At 52.6% G+C, this 19,456-nt stretch overlaps 1 protein-coding gene across 7 annotated transcripts; it reads right to left on the bottom strand.

Moving 5' to 3' along the window:
* Positions 1 to 5,514: 5,514 nt before the first annotated feature.
* Positions 5,515 to 18,113, bottom strand: CHRM1 (cholinergic receptor muscarinic 1). Of its 7 annotated transcripts, none has more exons than XM_079105456.1 (5): positions 18,060 to 18,113; positions 17,435 to 17,545; positions 16,903 to 16,995; positions 15,933 to 16,042; positions 5,515 to 8,025 (listed from the first exon to the last, which is right to left on the bottom strand). In XM_079105456.1, exon 5 carries the CDS (start codon positions 7,949 to 7,951, stop codon positions 6,569 to 6,571), a length of 1,383 nt encoding a protein of 460 aa, XP_078961582.1. In that variant the 5' UTR covers positions 7,952 to 8,025; positions 15,933 to 16,042; positions 16,903 to 16,995; positions 17,435 to 17,545; positions 18,060 to 18,113; the 3' UTR covers positions 5,515 to 6,568. The 7 variants fall into 7 exon arrangements, with proteins under 7 accessions (XP_078961582.1, XP_078961584.1, XP_078961583.1 ...); XM_079105458.1 differs by having other exon boundaries at positions 17,435 to 17,540; positions 18,060 to 18,093; XM_079105457.1 differs by lacking the exon at positions 18,060 to 18,113 and adding an exon at positions 17,934 to 17,998.
* Between the last annotated feature and the right edge of the window lie 1,343 nt (positions 18,114 to 19,456).

Here is a 19,456-nt window from a genome sequence, read left to right as displayed (position 1 = left end):
AATTTGTCTCGGTTCACAAACTCTGGCTCCCAACTCGTACTGCACCCCATATTGTCTTCAATGAGGGGCCTGGGAGACAAGGGGAGGAAGGGATGGGGAGTCCACTCCTGGGAGGTTTGAGTGAGGAAGCATGTACTGCAGGAGAGGTCAAGATCCAGCATGCACTTTTTTGAGGGGGGATCTAACCCAGGGGAGTTCTACCATTGAACTACATCCCAGACCTTTTCATTTTTTGTTTTGTGACAGAGTCTTGCTCTGTGCCCAGACAGGCCTCAAACTTGCAATCCTCCTGCCTCGGCCTCCTGAGTCTGGGATTACAGGTGTGTGCGCCTGTGCCCAGCAAAGCCCTGTTCTCTTTACCTCTGCCTTCCCCTCAGCCTCTGCAATCAAGTGGGGGCTTAGTCAGTGTTTAGCTAATTGAACCCACCATTAGGTAGCTACAGCAGCTCTACTTTCCCAGTGAGAATATGAAGGGTCAGAGAGGTTGAATAAGTTGCACAGAGTCATCTAGCTTGTCAATAGTCAGTGCTGAGATGAAGCCTTGCTTTGGCTCTGGCTTTCTGGCCCGGCCCTGGCATTACTAGTCTGGTTCCAAGAAAGCACTCTGGCTGCCCGAGGCTGGACCCTTCGGGCCATTTCCTTAGGAGAGGTCTCCCCCCAGTTAATCAGACAAAGCAGCGGTGGGTGGGGGGCGGGGGACGGCATTAGGGGTGCGATGAGGACATAAAGACAAGGTCCATTGTCTCCAGGACCTGGAGCTGGTCCAGCAGACAAAACCCCCCGCAGGATGGGTTCTTAGGGTGGACTGCTGAGGAGGAGTGGGCTGTGTCCATATTTCCTCCCTCCGCTGTCCCGCCCTTCCTTTCGGACCTCTCGGCTGCCCTCTGTATTTGGGGGTCTTCTATTGCCCCTGCATCCCAGCCTCCTCTCTTCTCCATCTTCTGACTTCAGCTAAAACCTGATGTCCCCTGAAGTGCTTGTGTGTTTGGTGGGGGAGTCGGAGGTCGGGGAGGAGGAGGCTGTCTTTTCTCTCCGAACCTTGAAGGAAACATAGGAATTTTCCAGACAGCAGGCAAAGATATCCCAAGCATAGGAACTGGAGGAATGAAAGCATGAAGGAACGAGCTTGGAGCCCGTGTGAGGACCAAGAGAGTTCCAGTTACGGGGAAAGGGATGCCCAAGAGGTCGAATGTGAGAACTTTTGAAGGTCAAGAAGCTTTCGCACTCTTTTTGTTTTGCAGTGCTGGGGTTGGACCTCAGACATGCCAGGCGAACACTCCAAAATGAAGCTATGCCCCAGCCCCAAGAAGCTCATTTTTTTTTTTTTTGTGGTGCTGGGGATTGAACCCAGGGCCTTGTGCATGTGAGGCAAGCACTCTACCAGCTGAGCTATCTCCCCAGCTTTTTTTTTTTTTTTTTTTTTTTTTAATCCCAAGTTATTGGCTCGTTGCATGCAAGAGATCGAAAATACGAACCTGTGTTTTGGCGAATTGCTTTGGCTGAGCATGGAAATGGGTGGGAGAAGGGCCACTCATGGCTAGTGGGTTTGTTTTGGTACCAATTCTGAGCTAAGAATGTGTTTTGTTTTTTAAAAACTGAAAAACAAATCAAAGTAATATTATTTGGGGGCACATGAAAATTTTGCAAAATTCAATGAAATTTTATTGGAACCCAGCTATGCTCCATTGTTTCTGTGTGTTGTCTGTGACTGCTCTTTGCTTTTGACTGAAACAGTATGAAGACTGTGTAAGTACTGACATAATAGCTTTGATTTTGTCTCTTGACTTGCAGAGTCTAAAATGTTTGCAATCTGGCCCTTGACAGAAAATGTTTGCTAACCTCCAAATTAAGGGATTGTTTAAGTGCCATAGGCAAGAGGCCTGCAAGGGGATAATGGCGGTGGGGACAGAGAAAACTGAATGAACTTGGGAAGGGTTCAGGAGTAGACTGGACACAGGGAGTGAAAAAGAGGGGTCTGAACTGACTCCAGGCTTTCTGGCTTGAGCAGCAGCTACGTGAATGGTGTCGGTCAGGAACACCAAGGGGGAGAACAGAGTGGGGGCGGGAGGAGGGCGGAGGAAAGACAGGGGTTGGGAGTTGGGAGGGTGAGAACCACATTCAGGTCTATTTTGTGGGATAGTCTGATTCCTGGAATTCTTTTTTTTTTTTTTTTTTTTTTTTTTTGGTGCTGGGGATTGAACCCAGGGCCTGTACCTGTGAGGCAAGCACTCTACCAACTGAGCTAGATCCCCAGCCCTGATTCCTGGAATTCTGTCGTTCCTTATCAAAGATGTCAGAAGCAATAACCTTGAGCCCTCAAGAGCCTGAGACAGGCTTGGGCCTAAAAAAAGACATTTGGGGGCCTGATGTGGTGGTGTACACCTGGAACTCCAGGGCAGTGGCAGGGAAGGAAGAGAAGGGCTGGAGGTGTAGCACAGCAGTAGAGCATCCTCGGGTTAAATCACCAGTATCACAAAACAAACAACAAACAAACAAACAAACAAACAAGACGTTCCTGCTCTAAACATGGGTAGGTTCCTGTCTGAATTTCCAGTTGTTCAGCATGGGTTCTGTGAAACCTGAGCCAGATTCCTAAGAATGAAACCAAGGATTTCAAAGGCCTGGGAGACTCTGGGGGAATGTGGAGCTGTGCAGATGGTGCCAAGTGTCCTCTCATCCAGGGCATACTTGGTGAGGTTGGCATACTCCTGAGAGGTAGGGCCTGTTTTTGCACATTTACAGTAAAAGCCCAGTGAGCCCACCCTTTGGGGGCCTTGAGTTCCTGCGGAGGCAGGACGCAGATCATCTACTCCATCATTTTCCTGTGGTCTTAATTATCTGCACAGGTCCCTGCAGGTTCAAGGACCAGGTTTCTCGGGAGGGCTATTTCCCTCATGACCAGCAGATGGCGCTAAAATGTCACAGTGGGACTGGAGGTCGGGGCGGGGCTGGGCATTCCCCTTCTCCGGCCTTGCCCCAGGATGGTGGGGGTGGCAGGAGAGGAGGTGGCGTGCACAAGGTCACTTCATTCTCTCTCTCCTTCCTGCTCAGGAACGAAAGGGGCAAAGAAGGACTTCCTGAGGGTGGGAGTAGTTATGGTGTGGGGTGAACTGATGCAGAAAAACCACCCCCTCCCTTACAGTGCATGTCATTTTCTCCTTTTTTGGCCGCTGGGTTTTCAGGAATCTTGTTTTGGAGGCCTGCAGGACACAGACCCCATCTCTGGGAGGCCTTCCTGGATCATACTCCCTTTCCCACCCAGGGTTACTCCCTGAATACTCCTTTAACAAGCAACATCAGGGTGCAAAGTTTCTTCTCCTTGGACTGGAGAGATAGAACTCTGGACTTTCCCAAGCCAGGCTGGAGGAATAGGGAAAGAACTGGGTCTGAAACTAGACTTGTTTTCTAACTTCTACTGGTGGCAGCCTTGCTCTGTGATGAGGCTGATCATAAAGCCACTGAGTCCTTTCCCTGTAGTCTATCTCATCCTCCTGCCTTTTCTGCAAGGGACTCCTTCCGCTTTTGGACACAGGAGACATACCCAAGTTTATTTGACTGGGGATCCGATACCAGCTTTGAGCCCCACTCCCAATCTTCGGGAGAGGCCAGGCCAGCTGACTACAAAGCTTCCATTCTCCCAATGCTGCACAGCTTCCTCAGTCTCTCCTCCTCCCCGAACCTTAGTTCTGATGCCTTCAACACTGGCCCCCCCAAAGGGGGTTCAGGGCCATGAGGGAAAGTAGCAAGAGAGGGGCCTTCTCTGAGTCTCGAGCTGACAATCCAGGAAGCTGCCCTGGTGGGGTAGGGCTTTGTGTCTGAGAGTCATTCCCATAGGGCTACACTTCCTGCTGGCTCCTGGCTAAGCCTGTCCTGTCCACTTTTCCCAGATTGGCCTTGACCATGGTTTTGGAAGATCCCTTTCCAAAGGTTTCTGAGTGTGGGGCAAATCTCCACTTTTCCCTCTGCAACGATTCAGGCCCACCAAGGACCTCATCCTTCTAAGGCCAGTGTTGCTCAACCTCAGCCTGCCTCAGGATCACCTGGAGGGCTTGTTAAAACACATGGCTGGTTTCCATCCTCCGAGTTCCCATTTTAATTTAGTGTGACTCCAAGAATTTACTTGTCTAACAAGTTCTTAGGTCCTGCTGATACTACTGGTTGTTCCAAACTCTGTACATTTCAAAGAAAGGTTTGGCTTTGTCTGGCTCCTTGGAAAGTCAAGCCTGTGGAATATCCTGCCTGGCAAGAGTGTCTTTGCTCACCTGTATGCCTTGGACCACACCAGATGATCTATGCTAAAAATGTGATTTCTGGTGGAGGCTATGGGCCACCCCATACCCATAGGTTAAACACCTCTGCAGAGGCTGAAGACTGAGTAACTAAAGTCAACCATGCCTATATGACCAACCTGTAGTAAAAACACCAGCTGGGTATGGGGGCATTCACCTGAAATTCCAGCTACTCAGGAAGCTGAGGCAGGAGGATCTCAAGTTCAAGCTAGCTTGGGCAATTTAGTGAGACCCTGTCTCAAAATAAAATAAAAACCAAAAGGCTGGGGATGTAGCTCAGTGGTAGAGCACTTGTCTAGTATGCAGGAGGCCCTGGGTTCACTCCCTATCCTGAAACCAAACAACAAAATCCCCCAAATCCTGGGCACTAAGGCTCTGGTGAGCTTTTCTGGCTGAAATATGTCATGTATGTTGTCACACATCATTTCTGGGAGGATTAAGCTCTGTCCACGTGGCTTTATCGGGAGAGGGCAACTGGAAGCTTGCACCTGGTGTCTCCTGGACTCTGTACCTCTTGCTAATTTTCTCTGTGTTCTTTCACTATAATAAACTGTAACTGTGGCTCTAAAACCTTTGCTGAGTTCTGTGTGTCGTTCCTTCTAGCAAATTATTAAACCCAGGATCTTGGAGACCCCCCTCCCGTTACCATCACACTTTGAGAACTACCGCTCTAGGCTGTGGGAATAACCTCTGTTAGGATTTTGGAGACTCCACACCAATGCAATGCTTTATAATGTGACCCTGCAGGTCATCTTGATGGAGCGCTTTGGCTTAAGAGTACCCCAGACCCCTGTCTCCACCATCTAGGGGTCAGGAGACTATGTTGCCTGGAAACTTGGGTGTTGCTTGGTGGGATAACACTAAAAATTCCTCCTGGGTCTCTGGGCCTCAGGCCCGCCCTCTTTAATGAGGGTTTGAAGGAGTTTTATTGTCCTTTGGTGTGACAAGACCCCAGAGCAGCCACATATGGCAGAGAACACACAGGGATCTGCACAGGGGCAGTTTATTTTACCCAGCTGTCCCACTTTCAGAGACCAGGTCTGCCTAATTCAGCCCCACTTACCTGAGCCAGCGTCCCCGGGGTGCTGGGGCCCACAGGCTGCCCCTCCTGGAACCACTTCAGGGAATTGGCCCACATTCCACAGTTCTGGGCCCTCCCTGCCCCATCCTGTCCTGGCCTGAGACCAGGGCCTTGAGCCAACGCAGGGAGGAAGGCCCCTTAGTGCCCGCTGGTTATGTGGCTTTATTCACAGACTCAGCACTTGCTGAGGATGGAAGGAAAGAACATTTGGGGCCAGGCTGAGCCTGGAGATAAGGAGGCCATGCATGAATCAGTTTGGGGAGCTCACAGGAGAGAACCTGCTGGCTGGGCCAGGCCTGTGTGGGGCAGGGCTGGAGGCAGGCAGCATGCAGGAGGCCTGGCTAGATCCGAACAGAGCAGATCCATCCAGGTGGTGGCTGTGAGCCAGGAGGGAGGGACTGAGGTTGCTCTGGGGCAGGGGGAGGGAAGAATGGGTGTGGCACTGGATAGAAGGCACCCCTGTCCCTACCCCCACCCCAGGAAAATGACATAGTGGGACGCTTAGGACATGTGGTCCCTGGTCCTGCTGATGCCTTGGGACTCGATGTGTGATTAAGCAAGTTGATCCCCTCTGGTGTTATTGACTGGCTGATGCTTGGACATTTGCCTCGAAGGTAACCCACATAGGGATGTTCTGCGGACATGTTTCGGGAGGCTGGACAATCCTGGAGAGTGCGCCCAGGCCCAACTGGGCAGGCTTTGTCTGGAGAGGGAGGAGCCCTCCAGCCAGGAAGTCCCAGCTTCCTCCTAGCCAAGCTTTTCTCTCAATGGTTGGTGTCAGTTCCCAGCTGTGGTCCCCAGGGGGCGCCATCTCTATTGCAACCTGGGCCACAGCAGGGCCAAGGAAGACTGTGATGTTAAATTACTGGCTCGCCCTGCTGGCTCCTGACTTCCTGTCTAAAGGCAAACAAGGAGTCCAAAGCCCGGATCCTCCTCCCAGGCCTTCTTCCTGGTGAAGAGCCCATTCCCACCCAGCAGGGAACAGAAAAACCAGTTCCCCGGGTTTCACTCCCTGCCTGGGAACAGCCAAGCTTGGAAAGCTGGCAGGGTCTCTCTGGGCTGTCCAGGAAGGTGACCCCGGGGCCTGGGACACCCGGTGAGGCCTGAGCAGAGCCCTGGGGCTGAGGACACAGCCCTTGCCTGCTTTGTACCGGCTTCTCCTTGGGACTGGGGTGGAAGGATGCAGGAGAGGGGGCCATCAGCATTGGCGAGAGGGGGTGCGGTGCACAGAGCCGGGGCGCTTGGGGATCTTGCGCCAGCGTCGCTTGTCCCAGCGGCAGAGCAGCAGCAGGCGGAAGGTGTCCCGGAAAGCTTTGTTGCAGAGTGCGTAGCACATGGGGTTGATGGTGCTGTTGACATAGCACAGCCAGTAGCCCAGCTCCCACAGGGTCTCGGGAACACAGTCCTTGCAGAAGGTGGACACCAGTACCATGATGTTGTACGGTGTCCAGGTGAGGATGAAGGCCAGCAGGATGGCACTCAGGGTCCGAGCCGCCTTCTTCTCCTTGACCAGTGAGAAGGTCTTCCTCTTGGCCAGCTGCTCCTTCCCGCGGGGCTTCTGGCCCTTGCCAGCGCGATCTCGCCCCTTCCGGGTGGGCCTCTTGACTGTGTTCGGGGAACTCTTTGGGGGCTGCTTGGGGGGGGCCTGTGCCTCAGGGTCCACCATGGGCATCTTGATCACCACTTCAGAGCCTGGTTCCTCACCCTCAGAAGACGTGAGGGACTCCATGGAGCCTTCGTCCTCCTCCTCTTCCTCCTTCCAGCTGTAGGCCTGCAGCAGCCGGGGGGTCCGGCAGCAGCGGCAGCAGCGGCCTGGAGGAGTCTCTGGTGAGCCCTCGGCACCTGGCTGGGACCTCTCTGAGCTGCTGCTGCTGCCCCCTCCTTTGCCTGGTGTTTCGGAGCCCTGAAGGGCCGCCAGCTCCCGGGCCCGGTTCTCCGTCTCGCGGTAGATGCGCCAGTACAGCGTGCACATGACTGTGACGGGGAGGTAGAAGGCGGCCATGGCTGTGCCGAAGGTGATGATGGGTTGGGAGAGGAACTGGATGTAACACTGGCCGGCCAGCACGGTCCGCTCCCCTACCAGGTACTGCCAGAAGAGGATGGCTGGGGCCCAGAGGACGAAAGAAACCAGCCAGGCCAGGCCGATCATCAGAGCTGCCCGGCGGGGTGTGCGCTTGGCACGGTAGCTCAGGGGCCGGGTCACAGAGAAGTAGCGGTCAAAGCTGATGAGGAGCAGATTCATAACAGAGGCATTGCTGGCCACGTAGTCCAGGGCTAGCCAGAGGTCGCAGGCCAGCGTGCCCAGAGCCCAGTGGCCCATGAGCAGGTACGTGGTGTAGAGGTTCATGGAGAAGGTGCCGATGATGAGGTCGGCACAGGCGAGGCTCAGCAGGAAGTAGTTATTGACTGTCTTGAGCTCTGTGTTGACCTTGAAGGAGATGAGTACCAGCAAGTTGCCTGTCACTGTGGCCAGTGACAGGAGGCCCGTGGTGATCCCGATGAAGGCCAACTGCCAGGGACCCTTCCCAGGGGCCAGAACAGTGATGTTGGGGCTGACGGCGGGTGGGGCTGAGGTGTTCATGGTGGCCAGGTAGGATGAGGGGCCCGTCCCTTCCTCCAGTCACACCAAGGGCTTCCTCAGAGGAGGGTCATCACCTGAAAATAGAGGACATGCGCTTTGGTTGGGCCCCTGCACTTCTCTGGTAGCCCAGAGCAGAAGGGTTAAAGGACGCAGTCGATGCCCTCCCAGAACCCTGGGCCAGGCAGCATCGCCCTCCCTCCCTGGCACCCACACACGGTCATTTGCAGCGCACTTTTCCTGCCACAAGGAGATTTACCAGCAGTCCAGGGTGGCTTTGAAATCCAGAGAATGTGAGTCCTCACCCCAGCTACACTGTTCAGACTTAGAGCTTCAATTTTCTCATTGGGAAATTGCTACTAATTCCTGTCTTGCTTAACTCATGTGGCAGGAGTCGGGAGACTCACTTTGTATACAGTCCTGCCAAATTTTCAAAGCATTTCAGTCAACCTTATTAAAGCCTTCATTTACTGAGCAGTCGCTACATGCCAGACACAGCGCTAAGCGCTTAATCGAATTATCTGCTTTAGCCGTTGTGCATCTCTAGGAGGAAGGTCCTCATTATCCCCATCTCCCTGCTGGGCAATGGTGGCCCTGGGCGACTGCAAGTCCTCACCTTGGCGACAAGATGGTGAATAGGATTAGAACCCGGTTCTCACTCTCACCGAGTATGTGAAGTCATCAAATACGGAGAGATGGGAAGAGAGGGGAGATGAGGAGAGGAAAGGACATGCATGTGTGTGTGTGTGTGTGTATGCACACATGTAGTATACACACACGTATGTCTTACATTTTTCTGTGTTTGTGTAAGAACAAGGAGTGTTTGGGGCTGGACAGGACCCTGGATGAGCAAGGGACTTGTGCCTTGTGGTATGAAGGTCTGGAGCAGCAACAGAGACAAGGGCCTCAGTTACCAGCTAAGTGGGGGTCTGGCCCCAGATGGGACGTGGGAGGCCTCCCTCCTGCTCCCGGCTCTGTTCCTGGGTCCCAGCTGATTTGGGGGCAGCAAGGGGAACGGGAAGATCCCCCCAAACTTTTCTGGGATCTGGAGTCTGGCCCAGGCACTGAGGCTGGGTAGCAAAGAAGGCTGGGATAGCAACCTCCGGAGCAGGCAGGAGACCCACAGTCAAGGCAAAGCCAGATTGAAGAGGGCACAGCTCAGACATGGCCTTGCTGCTATGTGATTTGGTCAGTTCCCTCCTGTCCTGGGCCTCAGCACCCATGCATTCATTGAAGAGATTGGGGTCTCCCTAGTCCACAGCTGTGGCCTTCAGGAGTTGTATTGTTGAGAAAGTTTCAAGGGAGAGATGTTGGGCCAGGGTCCACCAAGCCCTGGTGTTCCTTGGGCACCCACCATGTGAGAGATTGACTAAAGTGTTGTGCCTGTGAGAGAGGGCCTTGGTGGAAAGTGGCTCATTGTGTGTGACCCGGACTGTGTGTGGTCATCTCCGTGGCTTGTGGTGATCTGTTAGCATGTGAGAGGAGCTGGCAGTGTGGGGAGACACACTCGTGACAGTGTGAACATGAAGGACTGTGGCCATTGGGATGCTCTTGTGTGTATGGGATCATTTGCATGAAGCATCACGGTAAAAGAATTTTACCTGATGGTAAAATTACCCATCAGGTAAAAGCCTGACTGTTTGGATTTGAATCTAGGCTTTGCCATATATTCAGTATGAGATTATTGCTAGCGATGTAACTTCTATATGCCTTAGTTTCCTCAACTAAAAATTGGGATAACAGGTTAATACCGTTAGCTAACAACTAAAGGGATCGTTGGATTAATTGGGTCAGTACATGTGAAGTGCTTAGAAGAGTCCCTGGCACATGCTAAGCATGAGGTCCCCATGAGCTCTCTGAGGAGCAATGAGAGTTTCCTCCTGCCTAGTAGTGTCCATTTCTGCAGTTAAAAGTCTCTTGAGTCTATTCTGGAATGGTGGCACACATCTTTAAACCCAGCCCCTTGGGAGGCTAAGGCAGGAAGATCACAAGTTTGAGGGCAGCCTAGGCAAATTAGAGTAATGCTGTCTCAAAATAAAATAAAAATAAAAAGGCTAGGGAAGTAGCTCAGTGGTAGAGCACTTGCCTGGCATGCCTGAGGTCCTGGGTTTGCTTGCCAGCACACACAATAAACATGCAAACAAACAAACAAACAAAAAACCTCTGATACTACAGCAGAAGCCAATACCAATAAAAATCATAATAATTAATAGTAATAGTGCTCATTGCTGTTGTGTAGTACTCCCTGAGAGCTAGTCTCTTAGATCTTATATATATATATATTATCTAAATCTTCACAGAAACCTGTGGCCTAGGTATTACTCTCATCTCCCACTTTACAGATGAGCAAGTTGAGGCTGAAAAAAGTGAGAGAATTTTCACATGATCATCCCAATAAGGTAGGAACTAGGATTTGAACTCAAGCAGTTTGTTCCAGCGAAACTTCGTTTGACAAGAGAGGCTGGTTTGCCATCCGAATTTTAAAAATATTTGCTTTGCTGGGTGCAGTGGCACATGCCTGTAATCCTAGTGGCTTTGGAGGCTGAGGTTAGAGGATTGCAAGTTCAAGGTCAGGTTCAGCATGTTAGTAAGACCCTCAGCAACTTCACAAGAACTGTTTCAAAATGAAAAATAGAAAGGACTAGGGAGGTACTTCAGTGGTAAAGTGCCCTTGAGTTCAGTTCCCAGTACCAAGGGAAAAAAAAAAAAGAAAGAAATCAAGGCCAAGAATCCATGATGAACAAAAGTTGATCAAAGATGGGATCCAGTCCACACTGTCTCACTCATCTCACCCTAACCCTGGTCCTGTGTCTGGTGGAACTTTATTTACAAAAACAGACGACCAGTCCGTGGGCTGTAGTTTGTTATTTGATTTTTCTTTTTTTGGTATTGAGGACTGAACCCAGGGACACTTTATCACTGAGCTACATTTCCCAGTCCTGTTTTAGTTTTTATTTTGGGATACAGTCTCCCTAATTTGCTGAGGGTCTTACTAAATTGCTAAGGCTGGCCTCAAATTTGTAATCCTTCTGTTCCAGCCTCTGCAGTCCCTGGGATTAACAGGTGTGTGAAACTGTGCTTGGCTTATTATTTGTTTTTGGTCTGGGGATTGAACCCAGGGGTGCATAACCACTGAGCCATATCCCAGCCCTATTTTTTTTTTTTTTCTTTTTTTTTTTGAGACAGAGTCTCATTAGTTGCTTAGGGCCTTGCTAAGTTGCTGAGGCTGTCGGCTTGTCATTTGATTTAAAAAGAAGTTACATTACTATATTATTTCTCTGGGCTAGTGAGGGTTCTTTTTGGTTGCACCCTCTTTTTAAATTTTATTTTTATTATTTTGGTGGTGCTGGGGTGGAAGCTGGGCCTCACTCATGCTAAGCAGGTGTACCTGCTGAGCTGCACCCCTGACTCTGTGACCGCCTCTTAAATTTTTCTCCTAGGTGAGCCAACTGGCTCACTCTAGTTTTGGCACTGTGGCCCAAGCCCTGGGATTGAAGCTTAGTTTTGTTCCTTCCCAGCTGTGACGATCAGCAATCACTTGACCTTTTGTTCTCCTGCTGCCCGTCACCCCCAGCTCATGAGCCTGTGTCCTGAAGATGACACTCACTTAAAAGCCTCTGCTGTTTTCCCTGACTCCCTCTCCTTGTGCCCCTTCTCTTCAGACCCCAGCCCCAGCTCCTCTCTGGTTCCCCATTTGCTCATTGTTCAGTGGAGGAGATGGACCAGCCTGGCTTCTGGGGAAATTCTTTGGGGTGCTGAAACCAACATCTTTAGATGCTGCACAGAAAGGACCCATGTCTCCGAGGTGAGGCTCAAGGCTCACCTAGGTTGCCTCCCTTGGGGCTGGAGTGAGAGCACCTTGGGGTGGGAGCCCAGTGACCTCTGCCCATCACAAGCTCTTGCTGGAGGCTAGCTATGACTCTGAACAGGGGACCTGTGAGAAGAAGTAACCTGAGTGGTCCTTGGAGGTGAAGAGCCTGGCAGTCCCTCACTCGATGTCTGGAAAGGCCTTCCAACGCTCCCATGTTGATAAGCACCATGACCAATACCTCCTGCAACTGTACTCATGGCATCCCAATGGGGGCTAAGAGGTCTAAGTGGCTTTCTGATTGTCCCACAGGAAATGGTGGCAGTGGGATTCTGACCTTGAATCGTGGCCTCCAGGGCTGGTGACCAACTACTCTATGAACTTGGGGGGCTAAAGCCTCCCACTGGGGACAGCTGGTGGGGGAAAAAAAAGGGGGCAGCGGTTGCTGCTGGATTCTTACCACCCTGTGGACCTTCCTCTGTAATGCAGCCCAAGAACAGACCTTCGGTGACTCAGCCTTTCCTCCACAATCTGAGCAGGGGTCCTCGCTCCTCCCACACTCTCTTGGATAGTGAGAGCTCAGGAGAAGGTTCCTGGTGGGCATACTCTGGTTCCTCCCGTGTGACTTTGGGCAAGTCACTTTAATTCTTTTTTTCTTTGCAGCCTTGGGGACTGAATGCAGGGCCTTGTGCATTTGGGGCAAGTGCTCTGATACTGAGCTATATCATAATCCCTTTCATTTTTATTTTGAGACAAGGTCCCACCAAGTTGCCCAGATTTGCCTCAAGCTTTCAGTCCTCTTGCCTTAACCTCCAAGTGTCGGGGCTACAGTACATGCTGGCATTCTTGGCTCTCCTTTACTCTATTTTTTTTTTTTTTTTTTTTTGACCACTAAGAGAGAATCTTGTTTACTGCCACCTGAAATTTTCCAGGTTTTAAAAATAAGTTTTATTGGTGCATAATAATTACGTTTAATAGTGGGGTTTATTGTGACATATTCGTACATGCACATAACATAATTTGATCAATTTCATTTTCCAGTCCCTTCCCTTGCGCTCCCCTCCCATCCCCACCCCCTTCCTCTATCCTACTGGTTTTCTTTCTATATTCACAAAATCACATTTTTTCTTTTCTTCTCTCTACTTTCCATGTATGAGAGAAAAATATGACCCTTGACTTCTGAGTCTGGCTTATTTTGTTTAACATGATGTTCCCCAGTTCCATCCATTTTCCAGCAAATGAAATAATTTCGGTCTTCCTTATGGCTGAATAAAACTCTGCTGTGTATATATGCCGCATTTTCTTTATCCATTCATGTGTTGATGGACACCTGGGTTGGTTCCATAACTTGGCTCCCATGAGTTATGCTGCTATAAATGCGAGCATGCACGTATCTTTAAGGTAAGTACTTCTTTGGGATAATACTGAAGAGTAGGTATAGCTGGGTTATATGGTGGTTCCATTTCTAGTCTTTTGATATTTTTAACTTTTTTCTTTTTTTGGTATTGGGGGTTGAACCCAGGGCTGCTTAACCACTGAGTCACATCCCCAGTCCTTTAAAAAAATATTTTATTTAGAATCAAGGTCTCAATGAGTGGCTAAGCGCCTCACTAATCTGCTGAGACTGGTTAAGATGTGTGCCACACACCCAGCTCTTTAATTCTTTTTTTTTTTTTTTTTTTTTTTTTTGTGGTGCTGGGGATTGAACTCAGGGCCTTGTGCTTGTGAGGCAAGCACTCTACCAACTGAGCTATCTCCCCAGCCCTCTTAAGTCTCAATTGGGAATAATCCCCTATCTGTTCAATGCTACTGGGGATCAGCATGATGGTGGTTGTGAATGAACCAGGTTTCCTATGATTGTGACTGATTGTCCTGGAAAGATCAGTCCTGGGCTGACAGGGTGCTGGGGTTCTGCTGCCCCCAGAATTTCTACAGAAGAGGGGTTTAGGGTCAGCTATCTGGTTGGAAGGGGGATGGCAGAGCATGATCTCTGAAAACATGCCTGGGGTGTGTCAGGGGAGCTGGTGGACCAGGAATGCAGTGGGCGAGGGGCAGTCCCTGACACAGCCTCTGCCTGACTTTAAGCTCTTGTCTTGCTATATGACCTTGGGCAAGTCACCCTCCTGACCTGGGCACCCTTCTGTGGGTTGGGTTAACCCCAGCATCGGTGTGTGAGGGTGTGGGCGTTGCTGAGACGAGGGGAGGGTGGGGTGAGACCACAGCTTTGTGGGGCTGGGCTGGGACTCATTTGTGGAGGATGTCATCTTGGGGATACAGGAAGGTGGCAAGGAAGCAGGGGTGAATTTCTGCCAGTACTGTGGCCTCCTGATGAAGGATGTTGGGAGCCTTTAATGAGATTACTAATATCATCATAGCAACTCATATTTACTGACTGCTCGAATATACCAGACATGACTCTATGCATTACATGCATGATTTAATTTACTTGTTATGACTCCTTGTGAAATAGGTTCTATTATCTCCATTTTGCAAAAAGAGCCACTGAGACTTTAAGACCTTATGGAACTTACAGCTCATCAGCAGTGTGACCAAGATTTGGACATAGGCAATCTGCCTCTGAGTCCAACCTCCTAGACCCCTGCTGGAAACTGTTGTTGAGGGGATGGGGTTGTTTATTAGCCTCCCTGCCCATCTCAACCAGCTGGGCCAAACCCTAGTTTGAATCAGTCAACAGTGAGGAGTGGGTCTTCCCTTTAGAACATGGCCTGTATGTGACCGTCTACTGTTTATCTGTGTGATGTGACGATGACAGTGCTGGGCAGAGGGGGCGGTCTAATCAGAGCTCTCTGAGTGAGAGGCAAGATTGGGGCCTCTGACTGCTTCCTTCACTACTGTATCTCAGGGCTTGGCACATAGTAGTTGCTCAATAAATATCTGTGGGCTAAATATACAAATGTGCTCTTGGGGTCCTCCTCCTTATTGGCAGTAGGCCCTGGAGCAGAAAATGAGCCTATTGGGGTCAGGACTGGCTCGGCTCCCATGCCCTCATCTGGTCAGCCTCTTCTCCCTCGGGCAAGGCCCTTCCTGACTTGAGAGCTCAGAAGAAAAATAGCCAAGAGCATCCTTATCATTAAAATGGACCAAGAAAACTCTCCTTACCTGGCTGCAGGGAAGCTAAGTGAGGTAACAGGACAGGTGTAGATTGGCCTGGTGCCTATCAGTGTGTGTGTGTGAGTGAGAGAGACAGTGTGTAAGTCATGGGTGTGTGTCAGTGTGTAAGTCAGCCTGGTCTCAAAGAGTTAAGGGATGAGGTCAGAGCCTCTAGCACAGGCAGGCCAGACTGTTGACTGCCAGTGCCCTGGACCAATCCCTAGGGGCTGGGGATCTGGCTGGAGAGAGGAAGCAGGAGGGGAGAGTCACTGAGGGAGGCAGGAGAAGAGATGGGGAGAGAGATTCCTGAACACTAGGCTTTCCTCAGCCTTACCACTGGTCAAGGAGTATGAAGAGGAGACCGGACAAAGGGCATATGGAAAAGACATAGGAGGGAGGAGTCCGAAGCCATCTTGTCGTTCTGGGCCTGGAAGCCAGCAGAAGACCCTGGCCGGGGCAAAGGGACAATATTGAGAGCAGGGAGTCTGCGAGGCCTGGGATCTGGCTCATGTATGCAGTGAGGGAGATGCTCCTTTTGGTCCCCTCTGCTGGCCCTAATGCAGCAGCTAGCCCCTTCCCAGGTGGCTCTCTTCCACTGGGTTGACTTCTCTCTCTGAAGGTGGCTCTTGACCCATTAAAGAGGCACAAGACTTTCACCCCGAAAACTGGCCTTGGGAATGAGGGAGTGAACACAAATAATTCATTGTATTTTCAGGCTAAAGTCACCGCTGGGAGTGACAGCTAGTCCTGGGGAGGGCAGCGGCCACGAGTTAAATACACTACTGAGCGGGAAGAGGAGAGTCTAGAGCCACTGCCAGATTTGCTCACCCATGAGGGCCCTTAACCGGTCGCCTCTCTTTAGCAAGACCATGCCAGAGCCTAGCCTTGCTCTGCAGGTGGGTGTAGCGCCAGAGGTGCTGGTCCCTCGCCCTCCTCCCCGTGCCCCCAGCTCCTCGCTCCTTGCACTCCCCTCCCTTTTCCCGTTCTTTTTTCCCTCCCTCCCCCATCCTCCCAGGCATCACCATGGCACCACCGCAGAGCAGAAACCCAGCGAGATTCACCCACCTCTCCCGCCTGCCTGCCTGGAGCCCAAGCTCTTGCCTCACGAAGCTTGCTGCGCCCCCTGCTTCGCCATCCCATCATCTTGCTCACCGAGGTGGCAGGGCAGTGTTGTGCTGAGGGTTAAGGAGAATGGGGTTCTAAGTGCAACCGGACCCATAAGTCTCCCTTCTGTGGCCATGAACCTGTCCATCCCCCTTTCTCAGCCTCAGTCTCTCCGTCGGTACAATGGGAAGGTTCCTTTCTGGACCCAAAGTGACTTCCGCCTAACCCCTCCTTGACAATTTGGACTTCCCTGTGCATGTTAGGATCCTGTTCTCAAATCTCCAGCCACCAGCCCAGCAGGGGAGCCGAGTCACATCTGCAGCCCATTGCTCCATCTCCTCCTCTTCCATATCTCAGCAGCGATCACCCATCACTGCCTGCCTAGTGGCTGAGGTCAGGGGGCAGAGAACTCTCATCTGACAGCTCAGTGAGCAGCTGATCACCCAGGGACCGGAGACTGCCTGGCTCCTTCCGGCCAGTTGAACTGGGGGCCCTGGCTCAGTCTGGGTGGAGTTGCAGGTGCGTTCTGTGGGAACGAGGTGATCCCCTTGTTGTTGGCACTGAAAACCCCTAAGCTGCAACATGTTTGAATGACCTAATGGGAACTGACCACCACCTCCCCAGCTGCCCGCCTAGAAACTGGCAACTCTGTAAGAATCAGAGCTCCTGGTCCTGGTCCCTCCCCACATTGTGGAATCTGGAAGCACCTGGCGCAGGTGCCCATCAGGATCTATGTACTGCCTGGACACAGGGCTGAGCTCTCCCTCAGGGGAGCCCCAAATACTGAAAATATAGGGAGGGCCCTCTGAGCCCCTGCACATGTCAGGGCCACGTTCACTGGCTGGAGTGGCTGTCCCTGTGCCCATTTGTCCCAGAAGAGCCCTGGGGCTCTCCACCTGGTCTCCTGTTTGGCTTCTGGCCCAACACCCACCTTAACATCCAGTTTGTCCATCTGGCCAGCAGCCTGGTTCAATACATCCCCGGGGGGCTGAAGGTGGACGGCAGCGGCTGGATTCAGGGTGCCCTGAGGGAGGAGAGAAGGAGGTTCTGGGACTGGAGCCCCAGTTAAGGGGTGGCAACCTTCCACAGGATACTGGTGACAGGGGTTGCCTCCTGGCCCCCTGCCCTTCCCACTCTGACCTTAGGGTTCTGGGGGCTCTGCTTGCTACTTGGCAGCCTTTCTGGGCTCCAGGTAGTTAGTTTCCCAAGGGGTCTCCATCTCCTCTGCTGGCTGAAGCCCAGGAAAAACATCAGATGCATCCACTCAAAGCCAGGAGACAGGGTGTTTGGAGCAGCCAATGTCCAATGCTACACAGCTCCCTTGGCCTCTAGACCCCTCCTTGGATACCTCTCTCTCCAGGATCCACCCCCATTTCTGTCTCATCCCAGTCAGCCCTGCCCTACCACCAAGGACCTGCTTCTCCTGCCCCCACCTCAGCAGAGCCCCTCCCAAATGCACTCACCATGGGGCCGGAGAGGGGTCTGTAGGGTCCTCAGCCCCACTGCTTTTCCGGGGCCGGCAGCGTCTCCTGGGACCCAAACACCTGGCTCCCGGGGGGGAGCTGCGCCCTGTGCTGGCAGCGGGAGAGGCACAGCCAGTGATTGGCATGTCCCACCCCCTGGCACGCCAGCCTGGGGGGGGAGGGAGGAAGGGAAAGACAGGGAGGGAGGAAAGGGAGGAAAGGAAGGGAGGGGGAGCTGGAGGGAAGCCTCAGGCAGCATCTGGGGTTGGACTAGGTCCTGGAGCATGGCCCCCTCCTCCACCAGGGCACCCACTTTGGGCCCCGAGAGGGGGGAGGCAGGACATGAGGAAGGCAAGCCCAGCAAGGCTAAAAGTCCAGGACGGGAGAGAAGGCGGATACAGGGAGACAAACACCCACACCCACTGCACACAGACTCCGCGGCACACACACACCCTCACAAAGGCACACTCTGTTTCCCTAGGCTCCTTCCCCCACCCACCTTAGAGCCCCCAAGCCGGTGCGCCATGCCCCAACACACATGCCCTGGTATTCACATGCCTGCTTCCCTCGCACACATGCCCCCCTGCACATGCCCACGCGCCCACCCACCCACCCAGCCACACACCCTGCTCTTCCTCCCTGCTGTGAGGGAGCTAGATTCCTTCTGTTTGGAAATGACACATTGGGCCTCACGTGAGAGGCTCCAAGTTGGAACAAACCCAGAGGGCTGGCGCACCCGCCCCAGGGCTGAGCGGACGTGCCCGTGTGCTGGGCTTGTGCTGGAGCGTCTGACCATGCTGGCACAGCCCGGGTGTGAGGCTCCAGGGGTGTCTTTTCTGTGGGGATCAGTGGGGGGCTGTGTGCTTGCTCCAGGTGCTGCGGAATGCCCGGCATGTGTGTGTCCCTAGTACTCATGTCACCATGCAGCCTGTGGAAATGCAGGTGTGACCCTGTTGGTGTGGAGGAAGGATGCATGTGCGTCTGTCTGTATCGGGAGTATGTCTGAGTGTTGCCCAACTATGGAACTTGCTAATTCTGACAAGCCAGGCAGTTTCTTCCCTCCTTTCCTGCTCCACCCCCAGCTTCCCCTTGGAAGACAGACAGACAGGCAGACAGACAGCTCTCCTCCCAGCTTGTCAAACTCTGTCTCCCCTGACTCCCACTTAGGGCTCACAGGTGTGTCCTGGGAAGTGCAGAGTTGCTCCTTCTCACCTCCCTCAGCCCTGCTGCTTGGCCAGCACCCCTCCCCGCCAGGTCCGTTTGGATTTCTGTGTTGCGTTTCCTCAGAGATAGAACCCCTGGGGGGCCCTTTGCCATAGAGACCTGGTCCTGCACTGCCCTGTCTGGCCCTAGAGACCTCCTGGGGAGCTGACCACAGGAGAGTTAGGGAGGCTACAGGGACTGCCTGCTGGGGCTGCTGTGTTCTTTGCCCCATGGGCTGTGCCAAAGCCCTGGGGTGGAGGTGGGAAGCATTGAAATCATTATCCCCATTATGGAGGTGAGAACTGAGAAAGTTGAAGAGGTGATTAACGCAATGGGCACTGGTTAGGACTCAGGTCCAGGAGCTCTGTGCCTGGGACACCGGGTTGGGCTGGGGTTTGCCCCACTCCTTTCTTTCCTCTGCCCATCTTCCCACCAAACACCCCTTTTCCTTGCTCACGTCGGAGGGTAATTTGGGGCTTTCTCACCCAGGAGCCCAGTTGCCTAGGGAGCCAGGTAGAACGTAAACTGGAGTCCCTGGGGCTTGATCAGCAGCCACCCGGTGCCAGTAGTGGATACACGTGGCAGGTACATGTGGGGCATCTATACTTTTAAGAAGCTGGGGCTCCAGCAAGCACCCATATGCCTCATTTCTGAAGTTGGGTAGACACTGCAGCTCGGAGAGGAATCTGAGTCGCCCCCGCCCCCGACCCCAGGATCACAGCCGGTCAGTGTTGACTCATAACTCAGCTGGTCCCCGCCAGTGGGCTGCCCCCTGCTGGGCTGTCCTGGGTTTGCGGATGCGCCTTGCGCGCGGTGGGG

Source organism: Sciurus vulgaris (assembly GCF_902686455.1).
Source record: "Sciurus vulgaris genome assembly, chromosome: 11".
NCBI lineage: Eukaryota > Metazoa > Chordata > Mammalia > Rodentia > Sciuridae > Sciurus > Sciurus vulgaris.
The sequence above is the reverse complement of the archived record's forward strand: the minus strand, read 5'-3'. Positions and strand labels throughout refer to the sequence as shown.

Excerpts from the sequence above, each read along its gene's own strand:
- CHRM1 (XM_079105456.1), bottom strand. The coding sequence starts at position 7,951 with ATGAACACCTCAGCCCCACCCGCCGTCAGCCCCAACATCACTGTTCTG.